At 44.8% G+C, this 26226-nt stretch overlaps 1 protein-coding gene across 5 annotated transcripts in view; it reads left to right on the top strand.

The window, feature by feature from the left end:
- The window catches only part of RPAP1 (RNA polymerase II associated protein 1), a 32444-nt gene extending 8114 nt beyond the window's left edge, over window positions 1–24330 (top strand). For all 5 annotated transcript variants that reach the window (XM_079128756.1, XM_079128760.1, XM_079128757.1 and 2 more), the window contains 23 exons: window positions 602–750; window positions 1020–1109; window positions 8796–8916; window positions 9685–9906; window positions 11248–11427; window positions 12457–12572; window positions 12996–13094; window positions 13916–14017; window positions 14340–14507; window positions 14976–15158; window positions 15278–15412; window positions 15510–15680; window positions 16351–16508; window positions 17367–17525; window positions 17676–17877; window positions 18387–18496; window positions 18758–18953; window positions 19102–19254; window positions 19463–19605; window positions 20181–20937; window positions 23311–23487; window positions 23643–23702; window positions 23806–24330. In XM_079128756.1, the coding sequence (XP_078984882.1) occupies window positions 602–750; window positions 1020–1109; window positions 8796–8916; window positions 9685–9906; window positions 11248–11427; window positions 12457–12572; window positions 12996–13094; window positions 13916–14017; window positions 14340–14507; window positions 14976–15158; window positions 15278–15412; window positions 15510–15680; window positions 16351–16508; window positions 17367–17525; window positions 17676–17877; window positions 18387–18496; window positions 18758–18953; window positions 19102–19254; window positions 19463–19605; window positions 20181–20937; window positions 23311–23487; window positions 23643–23702; window positions 23806–23955 (4001 nt within the window). In that variant the 3' untranslated portion in view covers window positions 23956–24330. The remainder of the gene's footprint in view (window positions 1–601; window positions 751–1019; window positions 1110–8795; window positions 8917–9684; window positions 9907–11247; window positions 11428–12456; window positions 12573–12995; window positions 13095–13915; window positions 14018–14339; window positions 14508–14975; window positions 15159–15277; window positions 15413–15509; window positions 15681–16350; window positions 16509–17366; window positions 17526–17675; window positions 17878–18386; window positions 18497–18757; window positions 18954–19101; window positions 19255–19462; window positions 19606–20180; window positions 20938–23310; window positions 23488–23642; window positions 23703–23805) is intronic.
- The last annotated feature ends 1896 nt before the right edge of the window (window positions 24331–26226 follow it).

Here is a 26226-nt window from a genome sequence, read left to right as displayed (position 1 = left end):
GGAGATGGACATAATACCTTTGTTTATCTATTTTTATGTGGTGCTAAGGCTCCAACTCAGTGACTCATGTGTGCTAGGCAAGTGCTCTACCACTGATATACAACTCCAGCCCTTGTTTTTTATTTTTACTTTGAGATAGGTTCTCACTAAGTTGATGAGGTTAGCTCTTAACTCATGGTCCTCCTGCCTCAACCATCTGAGTCACTGGGGTTGTAAGTGTGTGCCACCACACATGGCTGCGCCCCATCATTATTTCAGACACTGCATATCCTCTGCTGCTTAAGTCCCATTTTTTAGATGAAGAAACAGGCTCATAAAGATTAGTATCTTGGAGCTGGGGTTATGGCTCAGAGGTAGAATACTTGACTAGCATGTGCGAGGCACTGGATTTGATTCTCAGCACCATATATAAATAATAAAATAAAGGTCCATCAACATCTAAAAAATTTTTTTAAAATAAAAGATTAAATGTCTTATTTAAGGTGACACCAGAACCAGAGCCCCATAGCAGCTGCCTCTTTTTCTTTGCTCCTACTGGCTTGGTGTCTTCCTGGAAGGGAATGGATGTCCTCACATCTGTTTGTTTGTTTGTTCGTTTTAGATCTCCCAGATTTACCACCAGCTTTGGTTCCTGCTCCCCCAAAGAGAGCCAGGCCCAGCCTTGCCTGCCCCCTGCCTGAGGATGAGGACCCTGAAGAGAAGCTAAATAGGCATGATCAGCACATCACTGCTGTCTTGACCAAAATTATTGTGCGTCTCACCCTGGCTAAGTGTCTTAGGGCAGACAGAATGTTGGGGAAAGGGGGGTTTAGATTTATCAGTGTAGGGTGCTTCACAAAGTAGACACTTCCCCTCTGCATTCAGTTTTTGGGCTGGGTTAGAATCCCTGAGACCTGATTTGAGGTGTATTCATGATCCCTCAGAGTAGGGTTCCCTTTATGCAGAAGTGGGATCGGTAGGATATGATCCAGCCTCAGGAAGTGTCTGCATCTTCGCTATTTTGTGCTTTGTTGCTGCAGGAACGAGATACAAGTTCAGTGACTGTGAATCTGCCTGTGCCCAGTGGTGTTGCTTTCCCCCCTGTATTCCATCGGTCACAAGAGAAACAGGTAGGTAGTATTTAGGTGGGTCTCCTAGTGCATCTTCTCCAGATAGATAGTTTGTTTTTGCACTGCTGGTAATTGAGCCCAGGGCCTCACATATGCTAGACAAGCTACATCATCCCCAACCTTTTTTATTTTGAGATAAGATCTTGCTAGACTCACACTGTGTTTTTTTTTTTTTTTTTTTGGTACCAGGGATCAAACCCAGGGGTGCTTAACCTAACTAAGCTACATCCCAGCCCTTTTTAGTTTGTATTTTTTTATTTTTATTTTTTATTTATTTTTATTGTAAACAAATGGGATACATGTTGTTTCTGTTTGTACATGGAGTAACAGCATACCATTTGCCTAATCATACATTTACATAGGGTAATGATGTTTGATTCATTCTGTTATTTTTTCCTTCCCTCCCACCCCTCTTTTCCCTCTATACAGTCCCTCCTTCCTCCATTCTTGCCCCCCTCCCACGCCCATTATGTGTCATCATCCGCTTATCAGTGAGATCATTAATCTTTTGGATTTTTGAGATTGGCTTATCTCACTTAGTATGATATTCTCCAAATTCATCCATTTGCCTGCAAATGCCATAATTTTATTATTCTTCATAGCTGAGTAATATTCCATTGTATATATATACCACGGATTCTTTATCCATTCATCAATTGAAGGACATCTAGGTTGGTTCCACAGTCTGGCTATTGGGAATTGAGCAGCTATGAACATTGATGTGGCTGTATCTCTGTTGTATGCTGATTTTAAGTCCTTTGGGTATAGGCCAAGGAGTGGGATAGCTGGGTCAAATGGTGGGTCCATTCCAAGTTTTCTAAGGAATCTCCACACTGCTTTACAGAGTGGCTGCACTAATTTGCAACCCCACCAGCAATGTATGAGTGTACCTTTTTCCCCACATCCTCTCCAACACCTCTTGTTGCTTGTATTCTTGATAATCGCCATTCTAATTGGGGTGAGATGGAATCTTAGTGTAGTTTTGATTTGCATTTCTCTTATTACTAAAGATGTTGAACATTTTTTCATATGTTTGTTGATTGCTTGTAGATCTTCTTCTGTGAAGTGTCTGTTCATATCCTTAGCCCATTTGTTGATTGGGTTATTTGTATTCTTGGTGTACAGTTTTTTGAGTTCTCTGTACATTCTGGAAATTAGTGCTGTATCTGAAGTATGAGTGGCAAAGATATTCTCCCACTCTGTAGGCTCTCTCTTCGCATTGCTGATAGTTTCCTTTGCTGAGAGAAAGCTATTTAGTTTGAATCTATCCCAGTTATTGATTCTTGCTTTTATTTCTTATGCTATGGGAGTCCTGTTAAGGAAGTCTGATCCTAAGCCAACAAGTTGAAGATTTGGACCTACTTTTTCTTCTATAAGAAGGTCTCTGGACTCTGGTGTGATTTCAAGGTCCTTGATCCATTGTGAGTTGAGTTTTGTGCCGGATGAGAGATAGGGGTTTAGTTTCATTCTGTTGCATATGGATTTCCAGTTTTCCCAGCATCATTTGTTGAAGAGGCTATCTTTTCTCCATTGCATATTTTTGGCACCTTTGTCTAGTATGAGAACATTGTATTTATTTGGGTTTGTGTCCATGTCCTCTATTCTGTACCATGGATCTACCTGTCTATTTTGGTGCCGATACCATGCCGTTTTTGTTACTGTGGCTTTGTAGTATAGTTGAAGTTCTGGTATTGTGAAACCCCCTGTTTCATTCTTCCTGCTAAGGATTGCTTTAGCTATTCTGGATTTTCTTATTCTTCCAGATGAATTTCATGATTGCTTGCTCTATTTCTATAAGGTACGTCATTGGGATATTAATTGGAATTGCATTGAATCGGTATAGCACTTTTGGTAGTATGGCCATTTTGACAATATTAATTCTGCCTATCCAAAAACATGGGAGATCTTTCCATCTTCTAAGGTCTTCCTCAATTTCTTTCTTCAATGTTTTGTAGTTTTCATTGTAGAGATCTTTTACCTCTTTGGTTAGATTGATTCCCAAGTATTTTATTTTCTTTGAGGCTATTGCAAATGGAGCTGTTTTCCTCATTTCCCTTTCAGCTGTTTTGTCGCTTGCATATAAAAATGCTTTAGATTTATGTGTGTTGATTTTATAGTCTGCTATTTTGCTGAATTCACTGATGAGGTCTAGAAGTTTTCTGGAGGAGGTTTTTGGGTCCTCTAAATATAGAATCATGTCATCCGCAAATAGTAACAGCTTAAGTTCCTCTTTTCCTATTCGTATCCCTTTAATTTCTTTGGTCTGCCTAATTTCTCTGGCTAGAGTTTCGAGGACAATGTTAAATAGAAGTGGTGAAGGAGGACATCCCTGTCTTGTTCCCGTTTTTAAAGGTTATGGTTTCATTTTTTCTCCATTAAGAATGATGTTGGCCATGGGCTTAGCATAAATAGCCTTTACAATGTTCAGGTATGTTCCTACTACCCCTATTTTTTCTAGTGTTTTGAGCATGAAGGGGTGTTGTATTTTGTCGAACGCTTTTTCTGTGTCAGTTTTAATAACCATATGATTCTTATCCTTAAGTCTATTGACATTATGGATTATGTTTATTGATTTATGGATGTTAAACCATCCTTGCATTCCAGGGATGAACCCCACTTGATCGTGGTGCACAATTTTCTTAATATGTTTTTGGATACGGTTTGCCAATATTTTGTTAAGGATCTTTGCATCTATATTCATCAAGGATATTGGTCTAAAATTTTCTTTCCTTGATGTGTCTTTTCCTGGTTTGGGTATGAGGGTGATATTAGCTTCATAGAATGAGTTCAGTAGGGTACCCTCCTTTTCTATTTCCTGGAATACTTTGAGAAGTATTGGAATGAGTTCTTCTTTGAAGGTCTTGTAGAACTCGGCTGAGAATCCGTCTGGTCCTGGGCTTTTCTTGGATGGTAGATTTTTAATGGCTTCTTCTATTTCATTGCTTGATATTGATCTGTTTAAATTGTGTATGTCCTCCTGGTTCAGTTTGGGAGGAGCACATGTCTCTAGAAATTTGTCAATGTCTTCGGTAGTTTCTATTTTGTTGGAATACAGATTTTCAAAGTAGCTTCTCATTATGTTCTGTATCTCAGTGGTGTCTGTCGTGATATTTCCTTTTTCATCACGAATTTTAGGAGTTTGAGTCTTCTCTCTCCTTCTCTTTGTTAGTGTGGCTAAGGGTTTGTCTATTTTGTTTACTTTCTCAAAGAACCCACTTGTTGTTTTGTCAATTTTTTGAATTGTTTCTTTTGTTTCAATTTCATTGATTTCAACTCTGATTTTAATTATTTCCTGTCTTCTAGTACTTTTGCTGTTATTCCATTCTTCTTTTTCCTAGGGCTTTGAGCTGTAATGTTAGGTCATTTAGTTGTTGACTTTTCATTCTTTTCTGGAATGTGCTCCATGCAATGAATTTTCCTCTTAGTACCGCATTCATAGTGTCCCAGATTTTTTGATAAGTTGTATTGTTGTTCTCATTGACCTCTAAATTTTTTTTTATCTCCTCCCTGATGTTTTTTGTTATCCATGTTTCCTTCAATAGCATATTATTTAGTCTCCAGGTGTTGGAGTAATTTCTGTTTTTTCTTTTGTCATTGATTTCTATTCTCAGTTCATTATGATCTGATAGAACACAAGGCAGTATCTCTATTTTTTTGCATTTCCTAAGGGCTGTTTTGTGGGATAACATATGGTCTATTTTTGAGAAGGTTCCATGTGCTGCTGAGACGAATGTGAATCGCTCGTTGATGGATGGAATATTCTATATATGTCTATTAAGGCTAGGTTATTGATTGTGTTATTGAGTTCTATGGTTTCTTTGGTTGGTTTTTGTTTGGAAGATCTATCTAGTGGTGACAGTGATGCATTAAAGTCACCCAGAATTATTGTGTTGTGGTCTATGTGATTCCTGAAATTGAGAAGGATTTGTTTGATGTACAGGGATGCACCATTGTTTGGGGCATAAATATTTACTATCGTTATGTCTTCCTGATTTATGGTTCCCTTAAGCAGTATGAAATGTCCTTCTTTATCCCTTCTGACTAACTTTGGCATGAAGTCCACTTTATCTGCTGTAAGGATGGAAACCCCCACTTTTTTACTGAGTCCATGTGCGTGGTAGGTTTTTTTCCATCCTTTCACCTTGAGTCTGTGGATGTCTTTTTCTATGAGATGAGTCTCTTGCAGGCAGCATATTGTTGGGTCTTTCTTTTTAATCCATTCTGCCAGTCTGTATCTTTTGATTGATGAGTTTAGGCCATTAACATTCAGGGTTATTATTGAGAAATTATTTGTATTCCCAGTCATTTGTCTTATTTTTGGTTTTTAAGTTGGCTTGGTTTCTCCTTTGAGTGGTTTTTCTCTAAGGTAGTTCCTCCCTTTGCTGACCTCCACTATTGTTTTTCATTTCCTCCTCATGGAATATTTTGTTGAGAACGTTCTGTAGTGCAGGCTTTCTATTTGTAAATTCTTTTAACTTTTGTTTATCATGGAAGGATTTTATTTCATCTTCAAATCTGAAGGTTAGTTTTGCTAGGTATAGGATTCTTGGTTGGCAACCATGTTCTTTCAGAGCTTGAAATATGTTGTTCCAGGCCCTTCTAGCTTTTAGAGTCTGGGTTGAGAAGTCGGCTGCTATCTGTATTGGTCTCCCCCTATATGTAATCTGATGCTTTTCTCTCGCAGCCTTCAAAATCCTATTTTTATTTTGAATGTTAGGCATTTTCATTATAATGTGCCTTGGTGTGGATCTGTTGTGATTTTGTGCATTTGGTGTTCTGTAAGCCTCTTGTATTTGATTTTCCATTTCATTCTTCAGGTTTGGGAAATTTTCTGACATTATTTCATTGAATATTTTGTTCATTCCTTTGGTTTGTATCTCTGTGCCTTCCACAATCCCAATAATTTTTAAATTTGTCTTTTCATGATGTCCCATAGTTCTTGGAGATTCTGTTCATGATTTCTTACCATATTCTCCGTTTGGGCAATTTTATTTTCAAGATTCAATATTTTGTCTTCATTGTCTGAGGTTCTGTCTTCCAAGTAGTCTAGTCTTTTTGTGATGCTTTCCATTGAGTTTATTTGGTTTATTGTCTCCTTCATTTCAAGGATTTCCGTTTGGTGTTTTTTGAGAATCTCTATCTCTTTGTTGAAATGATCTTTTGCTTCCTGCAGGTGCTCTTTCAGCTTATTGGTATTATCATTCATTGCCTGCATTTGCTCTCTTATCTCATCCTTTGCTTCGCGAATCATCTTAATCATGTATAATCTGAAGTCATTTTCTGACATTTCTTCTAACATACTGTCATTGGATTCTATTAAGATAGAATCTAGATTTGTTTGGATCATTTTCTTCCCTTGTTTTTTCATGTTGTTCATGTATCTTCCCTTCTAGAAGCGCAGATCTGGGGTATTGCAGATTTCCCCCTATAGGCTTATAGTGGCCCTTACATTTCCAAAACCGTTTCTTTAAGGGGAGATCAATATTAGCAGTGCCCAATTCAGACACTATGCAATCCTAGACCAAATAGCCCCTATGAGGACAATAACAAAATTGTCATAATAAACAGAATGAGTTCAAATATTATCTTCAGTAAAACAAACAAATTTGCAATAAGGTCTGTGGTTTCAAATGGAGGACAAAAGAGGATGCAGAGGGATGTAGAATGTGGCTGTTAATGGGATAAGACAAGAATATACAGAAGTTCTAGATAATAGAAAGGGTGAGAGTGTAATCAAAAGAAATTGGATGTTAGCATGCAAAAAAGGGAGAAAGAGACTCTGAGGGAACAGATAAACTAAAGGAAAAAGAGAGCAAGAAAAGTAAAGAAATAAAAACTTAAATTTTTTCAATAAGGAGAAAAATCTACAGTATAACAGTCATATAGTAATGAAACCTCCCAGAGTTCAGAAGCCTGATGCATGAGAGGTCTCTGACAATGAGCTTCAAGCCTCCAGCAGGCGTCTCAGGATGGGTTTTGCCCCACCTAATGATCGGAGCTACCGCTTCCAGGACTATCCAAGATGGCCACTCTGGCTTCAAAATGTGTTGGCAAATGGGGAGCTGCAGCTCGGGTATGGACGTGGTCACCTGGAGGTCGTGGAGGTGGGGTGGCGGTTGGTCAGGCAGGGGTCCTGGAGGTCAGGTGTGTTTGGTGTGGTTGTGGCATCCTGGAGCCCGGGTGCAATCAGTCGGTCTGGGTTCCCGGTGATAGGGCGCAGTCAGTTAGTCTGGGGGTCCTGGCGGCAGGGAGCAGTCAGTTGATGTGAGGGCCCCAGAGGCAGGGAGTGATTGGTCGGGCTGAGGGATCCTGGAGATAGGGCTCAGTCAGTCCGGCCAGGGGTCCTACGGGGCCTGGCTGTTGTCTCAAAATGGCAGCAGCCACGTGTAATCAAACCTGCAGGTACTGTAACAGTGAACTTCCAGGCAACAGCAGGCAGCCGGTGCTCCACTGGCGGTCGGTGATCAGTTTGCTGACTGTTGTCGGATGATCGGGAGGTGAACCACGTGCGTTGGGTGATAGATAGGTGTAAGGCAGTGGATGGACAGGCGAGAGGCAGGCAAATGGCAGATGATAGGCGCCTGACAATGAATAATCAAGAAACAGATATCCTCTGCTTGAAACCGGAGTTACGGAGCGACAAGGTACGCAGCCTCCCTCTAGTCTGCCATTTTGCATCTGGAAGGCTAGTTTTTATTTTGAGATAAGGTCTTGTTAAATAGCTGAGGCTGACTTTGAACTTGTGATCCTCCTTCCGCCTTCCAAACCTGTGGGATTACAAGCTTGTGCCACCACGCCCAGTTGGCCTTAAATTTTTTGTTGCGGATGGTACTAGGGGGTACCAGGGATTGAATTCAGGAGCACTCAATCACTGAGCCATATACCCAGCCCTATTTTGGTCTCACTGAGTAGCTTAGCACCTTGCCATTGCTGAGGCTGACTTTGAAATTAGGATCCTCCTATCTTAGCCTCCTGAGCCGCCGGAATTACCGGTGTACACCACAGCATCTGTCTGGCTTCAAATTTTGGATCCTCCTGTGTCAGCCTCCTCAGTTCCCGGGATTACAGGCATTCACCCCTTCTGTGCATGGTGTATTGCTTTTTTTTTTTTTTCAAGTATTGGGCATTGAACCCAGGGCAGTTTACCACTAAGCTGCACCCCCAACCATTTTTATTTTTTGTTTTGAGACAAGGGTCTTGCTAAGTTGCTAAGTTGCTGAGGGTTTTGCTAAATTACTGAGGCTGGCCTCAAACTTGTGATCCTCCCGCCTTAGCATACTGAGTGTCTGGGATTATAGGCGTGTGTCACTGAGCCTGACAACTTATTCCAATTTTGAAGCAACACCATACCAAGCACTTCATACACCTTACCTCATTTAATTCTTGTGATGACCACATGAAGTAGGTATCATTATCCCATTTTTCGGATCATCAGACTGAGAGCTCCAAAGAGATCAATAACTTGTCCAATACCACACAGATCTAATGGTTGGAGGATCCAGAACCTCAATTAAAGTGTATCAGATTTCAAGACCTGTGCTTCTACAGAACTTACTTTTTCTGAGTACTACCCTAGAGATTGAGTAAAATCTGTTTTATCTCTTTGTTCCAGAGACCTTGGCATGTGGAGTTGTGATAGAGTAGATAATGAGCATTAGTAATCTGAGTTTTCTTTTTTCTCCACAGGAGAAGCTGGTAACATCTGGTAAGAGAAGTATCTTTGCCCAGGAGATTGCAGCCAGGAGAGTGTCTGAAAGTAGGGTTTTATCAGCTGGGGAAGTTGTGCCCAACCTGGACCCACCAGAGGGTAAGCTGGAGCTAAGAGTGCTCAGGCTTGGCCTTTTCAGAAGACATGATCATGAGGTCTTTGGGGATATACATCTTCCCTGTGCCAAGTATGGGTGCATTTGAGCCATCTCAAGAGGAAGTCATCCCATGTCTCTACTTAGAGTACTAAGTATGGGAGCCCTGAGTCTACTTTGGGTCTTAGGTACAGGGAATGGGTAGGCTATTAGAAAGGCAACAGTGTAGAAATGTCTGGTAGAGGCTGTAAAAGAAAGATATGAGCCAAATTTCTTTCTCTCCTCCTGCCACTCTTTTCTCTCTCTCTCTCTCTCTCTCTCTCTTTCTCTCTCTCTCTCTCTCTCTCTCTCTCTCTTTTTGTCATGCTGGAAATGGAACCCAGGGCCTAGTGCATGCTAGGCAAGAATTCTACAACTGAGCTACACACCAGCCTATGAATGTCTATTAATCATGTGAACTACTAGTAGAAGACCATAGGGCAGGCCCCTGGTGGTAGATGGTTACCTTGACATCCTAGTGCAGAGTCAAAAACTAGATGTTTCCAAGGGAAATCTTTTCATATAAGTCTTAGGGGAAGAGTGAGCAGAAAATCCAACCCCCTATTCCCAGATTGCCTGGAGTCTTGTGTCAGACTCAGTATACTCTCCATTCTGCTTAGAAAAACTTCTGGGTCTTCATCGTTCTCCAGAGCTAATAGGCCTATTAAAGAGAGCCACAAGGTCCACTGAGCCAGGAAAATAGGGCAGTGAAACTGATAATACACTTCTTCCAGGTGCTGTGGCCTGTGAGGCGCCCACTCCTAGGGACCAGGGTGACCAGATTCTGGGGAGCAGCCACAGCTTTCAGGGACCCCATCTGATCACAGGGAAGGGGCTCAGAGGCCAGGAGGCTGAACAAGAAGCCCAGACCATCCACAAAGAGAATATAGCAAGACTGCAAGCCATGGATCCTGAGGAGATTCTGCAGGAGCAACAGCGATTGCTGGCTCAACTTGGTATGGGTGCCAGGCTTTCCAGCTGGGAGGGCCTGCCACTTATTATGGAAGGCCTATCGTGAGTGCCAGGCAGTGTGCTGAGTATTTTAATGCATTCTTTCATTTTGTCTTTGAACTACTCCTGTGAGGGAGGTGGTATTAACTTAATTTTGCTTAAGAAAAAAAACTCAAAAATTGAGAAATTATCCTCAGGTTATACACTTGATAAAGAACACGAATTAGATTTAATTTTATTTTATTTTTCTGTAGTGCTGAGGATCACACCCAGGGCTTTGCCAGTGTTAGGCAAATATTCTACCACTCAACTGTACTCCCAACCCTACAAGTGAGACTAAACCTAGGAGTTAGGATTTCTATCTGGTATTAGGCCCTACTCTTTTTATTTTTTTAAACTGGGGATTGAATCTAGGGGCACTTTACCACTGAACTTCATCCCCAGCCCTTTTATTTTTTAATACATTTTTTAGTTGTAGGTGGACACAATACCTTTATTAATTTTTGTGTGGTGCTGAGGATTGAACTCAGGACCTCATACATACTACCCCCGAGCCACAACCCCAGCCCACCCCAGCCCTTTTAACTTTTAGACAGGGTCTCACTAAGTTGCCAAGGCTGGCCTTGAACTTGTTATCTTCCTGCCTTAGTAGCTGGAATTATAGGCATGTTCCAGAGCACCTAGTTTCAGACCCTGTTCTTAACTACCAATATACTATGTTTTACTGTACTAACTAGTGTCATCCACACTATGTCTTATTAGTCATACTTTAATGTATCTACAGCACATTTTTATAATAGAACATATTATCTGTTATATGACACTAGTATTTCACACCTCCCTCCTAGTTTCTGTTGACCAAAACACTGAATATTTAATCAATCTTATTTCCCACCATATATCTGATAACTATGTAATGAACATTAGATTTTTACCAGACATGCATAAATAAATGAGCTGAGAGAAGTTGTGGGAAATTGTTCCTTTAAATGCCTTCTCTTTGGTCCTAGTCAGCATTCATTCATTTATTCTATAGCTGCTTACTTTGGACCTGTGTTCTGGTGCCATTCACAGGGACAATCATTGGAACCTGCGTCAGAGGACTGTGAGGGGCAGAGGACCATGAGGGGCAGAGGAAAGTGGGGTGATTTGGGCCTAAGTCCCCTGCAGGTGTAAGAATGTAGGGTTGTTGAAGGGCCACAGGAGAGCCCAGAGGGCTCAGGCCAAGACTGAGAAGAGCTTGTCCTGTCCTTCGCACCCAGAGGTGGACAACTTGCAGTAGGTATCAGGTCTTAGGAAGCAAGGGAGGATCTGCCTTCACTCTCTCTCCTCCACCTTTTCTCCAGACCCAAGCTTGGTTGCCTTCTTGAGATCTCACAGCCACACCCATGAGCAAGAGGGACAGAAGGCCACCAAGGAACAGAAGCCAGGAGAAACCTCAGTTCCTGTCACCAAAGAGGAGCCCAACAAGTCAGCTTCTGCTAGTGAACCAGGCAAAGAGGACAAGCTAGAGCCAGGAGCCCCAGGTTTGAAATAGGGGGACTATCTCTTGGTGGATAATAATAGAGAGATGTTCCTTCCCCTAGCCTTGGTGGATGGAGGAGGGAAGGCTTCTCTGCCCGTAGACATTGAATGTTAATCCTCATTAGTATTTTTAAATTGGCTCAAATCAGTCTTCATTTGCTGATGCACATCTTCCTACACAGGCTTCCTGTTTTCTTATTCTATTATTGCTCCTTCTCCCCCTTCCCTGGTCAGAGACAGCCCAGTGTGATGGTGAATGCTCCTTCCCTGGGAAGACCATCTTCCTGCCCTTGCTACAGCTGCCCAGCCTGATTGTTGCCATCCCACCCTTCTTTCTGCCTCTTCTCTTTGTTGTGGGGAGATGGCAAGCCAGGATAATGGGAGAGGAAGAGTCTGAAAAAGGTCTATGAACATCCCAGACCAGAAACAGAGACCAGTGGAAGCACTCATTTCCCAGAAACTAGATTATTTCATTAGGAATCAACAAAAGAAGAAATTGAATTACAACCGCCAGGAACCTCCTGCTCTCGAAGGAGCTCTGGGCCAGTTGGGCAGGTTAGGTGGGGGGTAGTGGTGAGGAAGCAAGAGGATATTGAAGGGTGTGTTTCTGTATCCTGTCCCTTGGAGCAATTATAACCACTGCCTCCTCATTGTCCCCACTCCCCTGCTCCTTAAGCAAATTGGTATTAGAGAGCAGAGAGTTATGCTTTGCCTGATATGTATAATCCTCCCTCCCTTCTCTGTTCCTCTTTCCCTCTCTCTTCTCTTCCTTTCCTCCTTTTTCCCTTTCCAACAAATTCTTGAAGTCAGCAGAGGACTAGAGCCAGGACTGGGCGTGTCTACCATAGTGAGATATTTGCCCAGGTCCCAGGGGTCCCATTTCCCAGGCCATGCCGCTTAGTCATAACTGAGGGTAGAAACCTCTAGATCCTGGGGTAGAGGTGGATGTACTAGCTACTAACTGCTGACTGAGGCCCCCGTGGACTAATCTAAGCACCTTAGGGAATGCTATCATGCTTCCTTCTCCCCAGCGCTGACACTGCCTGTGACCCCCCACAAAGAATGGCTACACATGGACACTGTTGAGCTGGAGAAGCTTCATTGGACCCAGGACCTTCCCCCACTCCGGCGGCAGCAGACACAGGAGGTGAAGTGGGGCTGCTGCTTTTGTTGCCAGAACCTGAGCATGAAAAGCATCTCTCCTTTGCTTTCATCCTCCTCTCCCATCACTCTCTGCCTGACCTTTATGATCAGAAAAGTACCACTTCCAGTCAGAAGTAAAGTCAGAACCTAAGTCCTCAGTGACCTGAGGTTAAAAGTCAGGAGTGGGCTGGGCGTGGTGGTACAAATCTGTAATCCCAGCTACTCAGGAGGCTGAGGCAAGAGGATCCCAAGTTTGAGGCCAGACTCAGCAGCTTAGCAAGCTGTCTCAAAAGGGCTAGGGATGTGGCTCCATGGTAGAGTATCCCTGGGTTTTGCAAAACCACACACACAAAAAATAATAAAGTGAGGAGTACACATGGGGAATTTTCTGCTACCCCAAGTTCAGTCTTCTTTCTCTTCCCATTAGAGAATGCAGGCCCGTTTCAGTCTTCAGGGAGAGCTGTTACCCCCTGATGTGGATCTACCCACTCATCTAGGCCTGCACCACCATGGAGAGGAGGCAGAGGTGAGGCTTGGGAACCAGTGAGGACTGGGCAGCTCTTGGCAAGTGCTTTTAATAACCACGTGGTTATTAAAAGGTAGTTGCCTTTGACCTCCTTTGTGCCCTATTCCAGGTCATAGCCTTGCTTCCAATTCAGTTTCTTAGGCTCAAAATCTTACTTCTCTCCCATTCACCTCTGGTCAATTCTAGAACTTCTGTCGCCTCCCCATGATGCTCCCTGGATCATGGCCTCAACTTCTGGTGTCTGCTCAGTCATTAAGTCTTCCACACTCTCCCTCAGGCCATTCTGTTCAGTACAGGCCTGCCATACTGATTCTCTCTGGCCCAGCCCAAGCCATGCCCTGCCTCTGAAAGTCTCCCAGCTCCTGTCTGCTCACAGAATAAGGTCTTGGCTCCTCATCTCGTGAAGACAGTTTTTCCAGGGGTTGTCACTGCTGACCCTGGGCCTACCTCCTTCACTCCTACTGTTACCACTTTGTGGTTCCTCCCCACATATCCCCTGTGCTCAAGAAACTTGAGGACTCACTCCAGGGAATGCTTTTGCCCTTAGCTCTATGCCAGACGTTTGAACTGAGATCAGATCACTTTTCCAGGTTTACCCGCTGCAGTCCACTGATTGCAAATTAAACATCAGTTAGTACATTCTCCCTATCTACCTTATGCCATGTCCATGTCCTATCTGCTTTACCAACTTGAGGGTCCATGGAGAGCGTGAGCAGGGAATATCACTTACTTATCTTTGTTTTTCCCTTAACACCTTGCTAGGTAATTTTGGGATACTGCCCTGTGCTTTGGCCCCTTCTGACTTCTTTTCCCTGCCCCAGAGAGCAGGGTACTCTCTACAGGAGCTGTTCCACCTGACCCGTAGCCGGGTGTCCCAACAGAGAACACTAGCACTGCATGTCTTGTCCCAGGTCATTGGCAGGGTAAGTGGACTGCTGGCCTGGTCCTGTTCAACCTCATCCCACACCCTTACTCCTCATCCTTAGGCTTCCCTACCTCTTGCCCTTTTCAGTCTGGAACTATCCCATACACCGGTTGTCTGTGGGTCAGACTGGGAATGGGGCAAACATAGAGCTATAAGTGGACAAAGATTCTGTATATCTTCAGCGTTGGGGCTGGGGAGATAGCTCAGTTGGTAAAGTGCTTGCCTCGCACGCACAAGGCCCTAGGTTCAATCCCCAGCACCGCCAAAAAAAAAAAAAAAAATTAAATATCTTCAGCAAGATTTTATCTCCCTGTCCCTAGGCCCAGGCTGGTGAGTTTGGGGACCAGCTAGTGGGAAGTGTCTTACAACTCCTTTTGGATGCTGGTTTCCTCTTCTTGCTGCGCTTCTCCCTGGATGACAGAGCGGATGGAGTCATTGCAGCTGCTGTACAGGCTCTTCGGGCTCTGTTGGTGGCACCTGGAGATGAGGTATCATAGGAATAAGAACACGGCCAAGGATGGGCATGGTGGCTCAGGCCTGTAATCCCAGCAGCTTAAGAGGCTGAGGCAGGAGGATCACAGGTTTGAAACCAGCCTAAGCAACTTAATAAGGCTTTAAGCAACTTAGCAAGACCCTGTCTCTAAATAAAATATAAAATTGGCTGGGATGTGACTCAATGGTTAAGTGCCTTTGAGTTTAATCCCTGGCACCAAAAAAAAAAAAAGAAAAAAAGGATGGCCCAGAGGGATCAGGGACCTACTCCTCATTGTAGGAATGCACCATTGCCAAAGCTCTGTGGGCAGAGCAGAAAAGAGGATAGCAGGCCCTCTTCTCCCAAAGACCCTAAAGTCTAGAAGCCATCCCCTTCTGTTATTTGTGTTAGGGGACTTCTCTTCTACCCCTGCCCATTGCCTGCCACTTCCTCGTTTTCCACCTCATCCCCTGTTCTCTGGCAGGAGCTCCTTGACCGTACCTTCTCATGGTATCATGGAGCTTCGGTGTTCCCTCTGATGCCCAGCCAGGAGGACAAGGAAGATGAGGGTGAGGATGAAGAACCCCCAAGAGAAAAGGCAAAAAAGAAGATGCCTAAGGAAGGACACCGACCTCCACCTGACTTGGCCCAATATGATGTCATCAAGGTAGAAGGAAAGCTGCTTTTCCATCTCCTTTCCTAGAAGTAAAGCATGTTGGGCAGGAGGGGTCATCAGGGCCCAGGGCTCAAGTGCATTTGGCAGTGGGTTTCTCTCTCAACCCCCAGGGACTCCTGGCTACCAACCTGCTGCCTCGCCTACGCTATGTGCTGGAGGTGACCTGCCCAGGACCCACTGTGGTCCTTGACATCCTGGCTGTGCTTATCCGCCTGGCCCGGCATTCCTTGGAGTCAGCCACAAGGGTGAGAGGAGAGGAAGGCAGGCAATGGGCAAAGAGCCTAGCTGGCTTGGTCTTGATCTTCAGCTCCCTACCTCCCTTTATGCTCCTGTCTCCCATAGGTACTAGAGTGCCCACGCCTGATAGAGACCATAGTTCGAGAGTTTCTGCCCACCTGCTGGTCCCCCATGGAGGGAGGGCCTACCCATAGTCTACACAAAGTGCCTTGTGCCGCTGCCATGAAACTACTTCGAGTCCTAGCCTCAGCTGGTAGGAATATTGCTGCCCGACTGGTGAGTAGGCATAGGACAATGAATGGGAACACATGACATGGCTAAGTGGGGAGCTAAGCATGGCCTCTGAACTCTAGGTGGCCACCTTATGCCATCATTCAGAAATTCAACAGAAATCGCCAGGCAGGAGCTTGATCACCTGGAACCTAGTGCATTCTGTAGGCCTTCCCGGGTCTCTTGATGTGGAGAGGTTCTCCATGCCCTGGACCCAGATCTGAAAAACCACATACAAACAGAGCTCCTCACCCATAGCCAAGTAGCCTAAAAAAGTGCCCAGCAAATGCTTACTAAAAAGAGGTAGGCCTAGCTGGGCATGGTAGCACACACTTGTAATCCTACTCAGGAGGCTGTGGAATAAAGATCCCAAGTTCAAGACCCATCTCAGGCATGTAGCAAGACTCTGTTTCAAGTAAAATAAAAAGGCGGGAGCATTTGCCTTGCATATACAAGGCCCTGGGTTCAATTCCAGCACCATTAAAAAGAAAGAAAGAAAGATTGGGGAGAGGACAAGGTAGTTTCATCCCTGCCCAGAGCTGTGACCCTGTGGCATACAGGCAGAGCCCTGGAAAAGGGCTGAGTGAGGCCAATTTCTGTAGTCAGAAAATCTGACGCTAGTTGGAATTGTGAGTTCCAACTGACCCTGGTCACCAGACTTTCTGCCTACCCCCAGTTGAACAACTTTGATCTCCGGAGCCACCTGTGCCGCTTCATAGCTGAGGCTCCCCAGGAACTCTCCTTGCCCCCAGAAGAAGCTGAGACACTTAGCACTGAGGCTTTTCGTCTGTGGGCTGTGGCTGCCTCCTATGGCCACTGCAGTGAGCTTTACAGGTGAGAAGAGAGAGGCAGGGTGTAAGCTCCCTTGTAGATGTAGACACCTCCACTTTTTTTTTTTTTTAATAATTTATTTATTTTGATTCATTGTAAACAAATGGGGTACAACTTGTTTCTCTGGTTGTACATGAAGTATAGTCGTACCATTTGTGTAATCATGATGAGTAATGATGTTTGTCTCATTCTGTTATTTTTCCTTACCCCCAACCCTCCCAACCCTCTTTTTTCTTTATACAATCCATCCTCCCTCCATTCTTGCCTCCCTCCCACCCCCCCCCATACCTCCACTTTTTTACTTCTGTCCTAACCTGATGCCTCAGCCTGTTCAAATTCCTAAGCTTGGAGTGGGGCTAGGAATGAAGAACAAGGGTTAGTTGGGTTCGGAGGTGCACGCTTATAATCCCAGCAGCTCAAAAGACTGAAGCAGGAGAATCGCAAGTTTGAGGCCAGCTCAGCAATTTAATGAGACCCTAAGCAACTTGGTGAGACTTGGTCTCAAAAAATAAAAAGGGCTGGGGATTGGGGTCACTGGTTAAGCACCCCTGCGTTCAGTCATTACCAAAAAAAAAAAAAAAAAAGGAGGAAGGAATTTTCCTGGTGGTAAAAACTCTTGGGTGAGCACCTGTTGGGGAAGAGAGGAACAAACCTGAGTTAACCAATTTTTGCATAAAAGCATTGGTATCTTGGTGAAATCAGATATAAGTTCCCTGTTGTGGGGGCAGCCTTGAAAACCTTGGGGTCTTCTGTGTCCAGTCCTCCTCCACCAGACTGCAGATCCCTGGGCTGGATTGTAGCTAGTGTCCTGCATCTTTATCTCCCTTCATACGTCAAAAGTTAGTCATTGTTCTTCCCTAGGGAGCTGTACCCAGTGCTCATGCGAGCCTTGCAGACTGTGCCAACAGAGCTCAGCAGCCACCCACTGCAGCCATTGTCCATGCAGCGGATAGCTTCCTTGCTTACTCTCCTCACCCAACTGACCCTGGCAGCTAGCAGCACCCACTGTGAACTCACCAGGTAGGCCGTAACTGAGCCTTCCAGCAGGAACATTCTACTGGCAAACCCAAGACAGGAGGGAATGCTCCTCCAAGTGGAGAGAATGACTGGATCTTAAGAGGGGAGTGGGGTAGCTAGATCCTCACTGTGGCCCTTTTGTCACTCCTGCAGTGACCCTGCTGAAGTCTACCTGTCAGCCCCCACTTCCTCAGTCACTTGGACGCAGGTATCTGGACTCCAGCCTCTTGTGGAGCCATGTCTAAAGCAGGCCTTGAAGTTGCTTCCCAGGCCTGAGATGTGGTGTGCCCTGGGCCCAGTGCCCACTGCCTGTCTGCTGTTTCTGGGTGCCTACTATCAGACCTGGAGCCAACAGGTGAGTGCTGCCTGCCTGCTTTCCACCATGCCCCCACAGCTGCTTCTGTCTGCTTTCCACTCAGTTTACTTCTCCATTTCTGCCTCCCCATTCCCACCTTTTCCTACCATCCATCTTTTTTGTGTGTGTGATGCTGGGTATTGAACCCAGGGCCTCATACCTGGTAGGCAAGTTTTCTACCCCAGTCCTACCCTCTACCTTTTAACTCCTACCTGTCCTCTCTTCCCACCTCCATATCTCAGTAGAGCTTTGAAGGAGCTGTATAGGTGGGGACCAGAGACCCCTAAACAGCAGCATTCTTTCCTGCAGCTTTATGCTGACTCTTCATGCACTCCTAGACTTGGGTTCCTGATCAACCTTGGGACCTTCTCTCGCTTAGAAGGATCAAATTGCAAAAGCCTCCAAATGATTCTCTGGGGCTTTTGGAATTGTGGGATTGATCTGGGGCCACAGGAATTAGAAGAATGACTGTCTTGGACCATTAGCTCAGTGAGCCCTTGGTTCTGCAGCCAAGCTTGTGCCCAGAGGACTGGCTTCAGGACATGGAGCGCCTGTTGGAGGAGCTGTTGTTGCCGCTGCTGAGTCAGCCCCCTCTGAGCAGCATGTGGGATTCCCTCAGGTATATTCTGTGTGTGTGTATCTGTGACACTGCAAAGGAAGAGGCTGTTTCTCTCCTTGTGGGACTTCTGGGTTCAGCTCCCCTGGTCCATCCCAAGGTGCAGTCCTTTAGAGGCCTCAGGGAAACCTGATCCCTCGTAGGCAGCAGCTGTGTGGGGCTTTGAGTGTGGGTACCTGTCTGCATAGCTAAACCCCTGATGACTTTTTCCAGTCTGGTACACATCAGGCCAGAGCCCCATCAGCTTCTCCATTGTGTCTACAGGCAATGCTCCCCTCTTTGTAACCCGCTGTCCTATACTCCGGCTCCTGAAGCTCTCTCCAGTCTCGTGTCACTGGGCTGCACAGGAGGTTGCCCGCCTCTCAGTCTGGCTGGCTCAGCCTCACCCTTCCCATTCCTCACTGCCCTCCTCTCTCTATTCAACACCCTGGCCCGGATCCATAAGGGCCTCTGTGGACAGGTAATCCCTGAGTGCCTGGCTAGGAGCCAGGCAGGGGTCAGGATGTCGGGAGGGTATCTGGGCAAGGGGAGGCCTTTCTGCCAGTACCCATTTCTCTGAGTGCCTGGGAGAGTCAATTTCTAGATCTGAACAAATTGTTTTTCCTCAGCTGGCTACTGTGTTGGCTGCCCCAGGACTCCAGAACTACTTCCTCCAGTGTGTGGCTCCTAGGACTGCCCCACACCTCACACCGTTCTCAGCATGGGCCCTGCACCATGAGTACCACCTGCAGTACCTGGTGCTCTCCCTGGCCCAAAAATTGGTGGGTCCCCCTATCTGCAGGTTCTGCCCCATTACCCACCCATGCTTCTTGACACCTGGGCTGCTTCTGCCAGACCATACAGCTCCTATATTCCATATATTCTGGATTTATGTCCTTCATCTTGCTTATGTCCTCTTCCTCACTCTTCTCTGCTTTGTTCCCTTCTGCACCCTCTCCACACTGAATAACATTGCCTTTGTCTCTACAGGCAGCATTCCAGCCAGTGCTGACCACCAATGCTGCCCTTCATCATGCTGTGGCCTTGGCCTTGCTGAGCCGACTGCTGCCCGGAAGTGAATACCTTGCCCAGGAGCTGCTGTTAAGCTGTGTATTCCGCCTGGAATTCCTCCCGTAAGTCCAGAGCTGGGGGCATCAATTCAACTCTTTTGGATACTGCAGCAATGGTTAATAAAGCAGCCTGAATTGGGAGTCAGGAGACCTAGGTTTGATTCTCTTTTGTTTATGGAGTATACTTAACTTGTCTGAGCTACTGTTTCCTCATTAGTAAAGCAAAGATGAGGTTACCACACCAGAATATGATTGTGAGACTCCAGTGCAACTGTATGGCTAAAAATGGCATATAAACCAGCTGTACACATATGATAATTACTGAGTACGTGTTCTGTGTCTGGACTCCCTTAGGTATTTATCTGTGTTTTTAGTATTTTACCTATGCCATGAGATGGAGACTATTATCCCTATTTTACTGTGAGGGAACAAGCACAGTTTATGTGAACTTGCACCTAAGCAGCTGGCTCCAGCATCTATTCCCTTAACTGCTACCCAACATCGTGTGGGAGGTTGTCCAAGGAGCAGAGAAGAGTGGGATTGAATTTAGAATCCTCTGGGAAGTCCTGAAGAGCTGGCACAGCCTTCTGGGTGCTGTGGTTCCAGCTCTTGTTTTTGGCTTTTGGGTCCTGTTATAGAGAAAGTGCATCCGGGGGTCCAGAAGCAGCTGACTTCTCCGATCGACTGTCCTTAGGGAGCAGTGGGGACCCTCAGTGTGGGCGAGGAGCTCTTCTAATTCAGGCCTGCCAGGACCTCCCCAGCATCCGCAGCTGCTACCTAACCCACTGCTCACCAGCCCAAGCCAGCCTTCTGGCCTCCCAGGCCTTGCACCGAGGGGAACTACAACAAGTCTCAACTCTGCTGCTACCTGTACCTAAGGAGCCTCTGCTGCCTGCTGACTGGCCCTTCCTGCCATTGATTCAGCTCTACCACCAAGCTTCCGACACGCCCTCAGGGGTCTCTCCTGCTGACACCCTGGGCACAGCCATGCGGGCCCTGCAGTGGGTGCTGGTTCTAGAGAGCTGGCGCCCTGAGGCCCTCTGGGCTGTGCCTCCTGCTGCCCGCCTGGCACGGCTCATGTGTGTGTTCCTGGTGGACAGTGAGCTGTTCCGAGAGACCCCAGTACAGCGTCTAGTGGCAGCCCTCCTAGCCCAGCTTTGTCAGCCTCAAGTCCTACAAAACCTCTCCCTGGACTGCCCATTACCTGGCCTGACGTCTTTCCCTGACCTATATGCCAGCTTCCTGGAGCATTTTGAGGCTGTCTCTTTTGGGGATCACCTCTTTGGAGCCCTGGTCCTCCTTCCCCTGCAACGTCAATTCAGTGTCACCTTGCGCCTTGCCCTCTTTGGGGAGCACGTGGGAGCCTTGAGAGCTCTGGGCCTACCTCTGAATCAGGTATTTTCTCAGCCCAGAAAGTTCTGCCAAAGGCACTCCACAATGGACCTGGGGCAGTCCTGAGCAGCAGGAGCTTTGATGGTCCTCAGGTTCATTGTAACCTCTTGTGGGCTTAAGCAGACTAGGAGAATCCACGGAAAGGGTTTAACATGGCATCTGGTATATAATGGTATTCATTATTATTAACAGAGCATGGCTTCTTGCTCATAAGGTGCTATGACTTAGATAAGAAGAAATCTGCTAAAAACTCATAGTTCTGAATTATCTGGATTCTAGGTGTTAAGTCAGGATTCCGAGAAGGAAAAGATCAGAGTAGGTTCCCATAGGAGAAGACCTTGAAGGTTGGATAGAATTTGAATTGTTGAGGAAGTAGGATAGGATGTTCCTGGCAGAATAACATAAACTAAAAATTCAGAGTCAGCACATAGCACAGGCCTCTAATCCCAGCAACTCAGGAGGCTAAGGCAGGAGGATCACAAATTCAAGACCAACCTGGGCAACTTAGCAATAACCTGTCTCAAAGTAAAAAAGGACTGAGAATGTCGTTCAGTGGAAAAGTACCCCTAGGTTCAATCCCAGTATCCCAAAACAAACACGAATAAAACAACTTGGGCAGGAAGGAACAGGACAGGGTTGCAGGAGGAAGGAGAGATTTCTTTGGGGAACTTGTTAGAAACAAGGCTAAGAAAGAGTCCTAGAGGGCAGATTAAAGAGTTAAACTTATAAGTTGTTGAGTTACTAAGTGGATTTCTTTTTTTTAAGATTTGGTTTTTATTTTTATTATATTATAGCTTGTTCTGATTAAATTAAAAGGTAAGTATTTTACCTCCCACCTACTTGAGAAAGAGGTTAAGGCGAAGGATTATAACTTTCAGGCTAGTATTAGCAACTTAGTGAGACCCCCATCTCAAAATAAAAATCTATAAAAGGGCTGAGGGCCAGGGATATAGCTCAGTGCTAGAGTTCTTTTGGGTTCAGTCTCCAATACAAAAAATTTAAATTAGTTACAAAAACATTGTATATAATATACTTTTATATAAAAGGAACTAAAGAAATAAAAAGAAAATTATTTTTAAGAATTAGAACATTATAGTCATCCATAATCCCATTATCCAGTGGAAACCATTTTGATCTTTATCTTTTTCCAGTTCTTTTTATATGCACATATATTTTTATAAAAATAGACTCATTGCATGATGAACTTTTTTCAATTAACATTAGATGATAAGCATTTCTTATATCACTACATATTCTGAAAAATAAACATTTAATTTTTTTTTTTCCCAATGCTGGGGTTCAAACCCAGGGCCTTTCATACATGTTAGGCAAGTAGTCTACCACTAAGCTACACCCTTAACCCAACTTAAAACTTTTAAAATATCATGTTCACCTAGCGTGATTATATTATCAAACATCGAAATTCATGTTCTCTGAGCCAGGCATGGTGTTGTACACCTCCTAGCAACCTGGGAGGCAGAGGCAGGAAGATTGCAAGTTCAAATCCAGTCTCATCAATTTAGCACACCCTAAGCAACTTAGAGTGACCCTGTCTCAAAATAAAAAATAAAACAGGCTGGGGATTGCTTCAGCAGTAAAGTGCCCCTGGGTTCAATCCCCAGTACCAAAATGAACAAACAAACCAAACAATGTTCTCTGGATGTAATTCTCTTTCTAAAATGTTGTTATTGATTCCACACAAAAATTATTACATAACTAGAGATGGTGGCAGCAAGGGAGGCTGAGGTGGGAGGATTGCAAATTCAAAGCCAGCCTCACCAATTTAGCAAGGCCCTAGGCAACTTTGTGAGACCCTATCTCAAAATAAAAATGGCCGGGAATGTGGCTCAGTGGTTAAGTGCCCCTGGATTCAATCCCTGGTACAAAAAAAAAAAAAAAAAAATGAATACATAGACAAAGTTTGTGTACAATGCTGCTTATCACATTGTTAATTAAAATAATTTTAAAAACCCCTGAAATTATCTACATGCCTGTGAAGAGGTTCTGATAAATTGGGGCACACTTCATAATAGATTATATGATAAGCTTTTAGGGCTGGAGAGATAGCTCAGTGGTAGAGTGCTTACCTAACACGAAGTAGGTCCTGGGTTTATCCCAGCACTCCAAAAATAAAAGTTTTAAGTTCATTAAATAAATAGTGCTAGGCAGTAGAAATTCACAACTACTTCTCAGTTGCTGCTCTTCTCTTTAGTTTTTAACCTTCATTCATATGCTAGAGAAGGATGAACGTCTATCCATGACCTGATCTCTACCCTCATGGTCGGGTTTGCATGTGCCCACCAACCATCTACCTTGTTGTCCAGTGATGCACATTCCCACCCTTCTCCTCAGCACATTCTGTTTCCCCTGTCACAGTTGCCTGTGTCCCTGGAGTGCTATATAAGCCCTCCCGAAGACAACTTGGCCCTCCTTCAGCTCTACTTCAGGGCCCTTGTTACTGGTGCACTCCGTCCACATTGGTGTCCTGTACTCTATGCTGTGGCTGTGGCTCATGTTAATAGCTTCATCTTCTCCCAGGACCCAAAGAGCTCAGTAAGTTACATCCCTATCCCTATCTTCAGAGGGAGGGGAGGGAGATAGCAATTGAGCTGCCTCTATGCCAACTATAGAGGAGGTGAGAGTCAAGCAAGGCCAGCAGTGAGTACCAGCCTTTGGCTTAGTGCCCCCTCTCCTTGTTATGTTTTTAGGATGAAGTGAAGGCTGTCCAAAGAAGTATGCTGCAGAAAACTTGGCTGCTGGCCGATGAGGTAGGGTTGGGGCCATGAGGAGAGTGGGAAATGAGAGTTTTATGGATAGAGACCACAACAGGATCTCACTACCCATTTCAAAATGTTCCTTCTCTCTCTACAGTTTCTCCGGCAGCACCTCCTCCACTATAAGGTTCCCAGTTCCAGCCTCCCAGAAGGCTTTGAGCTCTATTCCCAGTTGCCCCCGCTGCGGCAGCAGTACCTCCAGAGAATGGCATCAGGTATACTACAGAATGGAGTATCAGAGACCTAGGACGGTTGCTACAGATGAGGAAATGGACACATTCTCCTGGGGCTTACCAGTGGTCACCTGGTTGGACAGAAAAGCATCACTTCCTAGGGGAAAGCAGGACACAAAGGAGCAGAAAGCTTCCTGTCCAGACAGCATGTTATTTGAGCTATTTTTAAACAGAATGGCCCTTGCTGTTACATCCTGGTACCTGGAGCTCAAGATCTGGGGCTTCTGAGGGCCTGTGCTGGGGATGCAGGGTGATTTAGTTGTTTACCCCCTCTTTTGAGATAGAACATTCTAAGTACATCTCAACTACTCCCAGTCCCCACCCCAGACCAAAGTATATAAATGCTATGTAGTGCATTGAAATAAATTCTTTTTTGGTTTCCTAACTGATTTGGACTGATCTTAATCATGTTAGTTCACAGTTGGTATCAAGGGGTGTTATCCCAAAGAGAGGTGGGAAAGAATCAAAAGTGGGAGGTTGGGAGGGTCACAGTTTCAAGGTCAACCTGGGCAACTTAGACCCTGTATCAAAGTAAACAATAAAAAGGATTGGGGATGTAACTCAGTAGTAAAGCACCACTGAGTTCAATCCCTATTCCAAAAAAAAATCCCGAGTGGGAGGTGAGAATAGTCCACAACCGGGGACAGCAAGAATGTGTATCTTAGTTCCTTGGCAGAGCAAGTCCAGAGCAATGCTCTTGAGAATGCATGTACTTCTTGAACACTCCCAGCAATCCACTAGAAGTATAGGTATCCTTAATGTGGTAAGTATAAGTCTCCTTACAGCATCAACTGCTACCTTGTGACACAAACATGCCAAAAATCAGCCTGGTGTAGAAGCCATCCTATGCCGTTATTCCCACTGTGGACTCTTGGTGGTAGGACCAGAACTTGGAGATCAGATCAGGTCATAAACTCTGGCTCATCTCTTCATTTTAGTGAATTTTCTAGATTGTTCTTTTGTCTGAATTTGGGCAAGCTTTCTTTCACTTCCATTCGCTATATGGTATTAATTATTACCATTGTGTTTGTAGGTCATCAGAGTGCAATGCACTAGGCCTAATAGAATCTGTTCCCCATAAGTGGAATTGCTAACCACAGAATTATCCCAACAGTTCTTTTTTTTTTAATTTTATTTTTTTAATTTATTTTTGGTACTGAGGATTTAATCCGGAGCACTTTACCACTGAGCTCACTAAACTATATCCCTATTCTTTTCTTTCTTTTTTTTTTTTTTTTTTTTTGAGACAGGGTCTCACCAAGTTAGCTCAGGAACTTGCTAAACTTCACAGTAAGAAGATGTGCATAGGGTTAATAGGGCAATGGAATTGTTTTTTGAGGTTATCAGGGAGGTTCAGCCTTGCTAGACCCTATTCCAAAATAAAAAAAGGACTGGGGATGTAGGTCAGTGGTAAAATGCCCTGGGTGCAATACCCAGTACTGCAAACAAACAAATAAATATTGCTGGACTCTACTACCAGAGTTTCTGAATTCAGTAGGAGTTCAGCAGGCCTGGGGTGGGGCAAAGTATAGGCATTTCTAACAAGTTTCCAAGTGATACTGATGCTGCCGTCCTGGATCAACCACAGTTCAAGAATCTTTGGTTTTACAGGGACCTTGTGAAGTAAATTCTCTTATATCATAGTGGGATGCTACAGAGTTAACTGGAACACAGGTACCAGAGTTTTTATAAAAGCATTTTTATGGCTATACCTAGTATTAATTACCCAGACTTTACCTAGTAGCTAACCTTGTTTTTTAGGTGTTTTATATTAAACAGACGTCTCAGTCTTTTAAGTTTGCATTTTGAGCAAAAGATTGAGGACTCAATACACAACCACCTGAAGGCTGAAGCCGAGTGGCCCTCCCAGTTGTACAGGTGCCTTGTGGTCTACAGAGCAGTTTCTTCATATGACTTTGCAGGTGGTGGGGATACCATATCTGAGCAGTTGTAACCTGTGCTGTCTTCCCCATTGGTTCATGTTGTTAGTACTCAGATCTTATGAAATCCTTCTAGTCTTTTATCACATCACAGTAAGAAGATGTGCATAGGGTTAATAGGGCAATGGAATTGTTTTTTGAGGTTATCAGGAGGTTCACCCTTGCCGTCACAAAGGCACTGAAAGTTAAGTAATGACAAGTAATGATGCCTCCTTACTTGATGCAGTTCCCCCCCACTCTCCCTGGTGCCGGGGGAATCAAACCCATGGGTGCCTTATCACTGGGCTACATCCCAGTCCCTTCTTTTTAAATTTTGAGACAGGGTTTCACTGATTTGCAGTGAAC

The sequence above is a fragment of the Sciurus vulgaris genome (assembly GCF_902686455.1).
Source record: "Sciurus vulgaris genome assembly, chromosome: 2".
NCBI classification, from domain to species: domain Eukaryota; kingdom Metazoa; phylum Chordata; class Mammalia; order Rodentia; family Sciuridae; genus Sciurus; species Sciurus vulgaris.
This window is presented reverse-complemented; position numbering and strand designations above follow the sequence as displayed.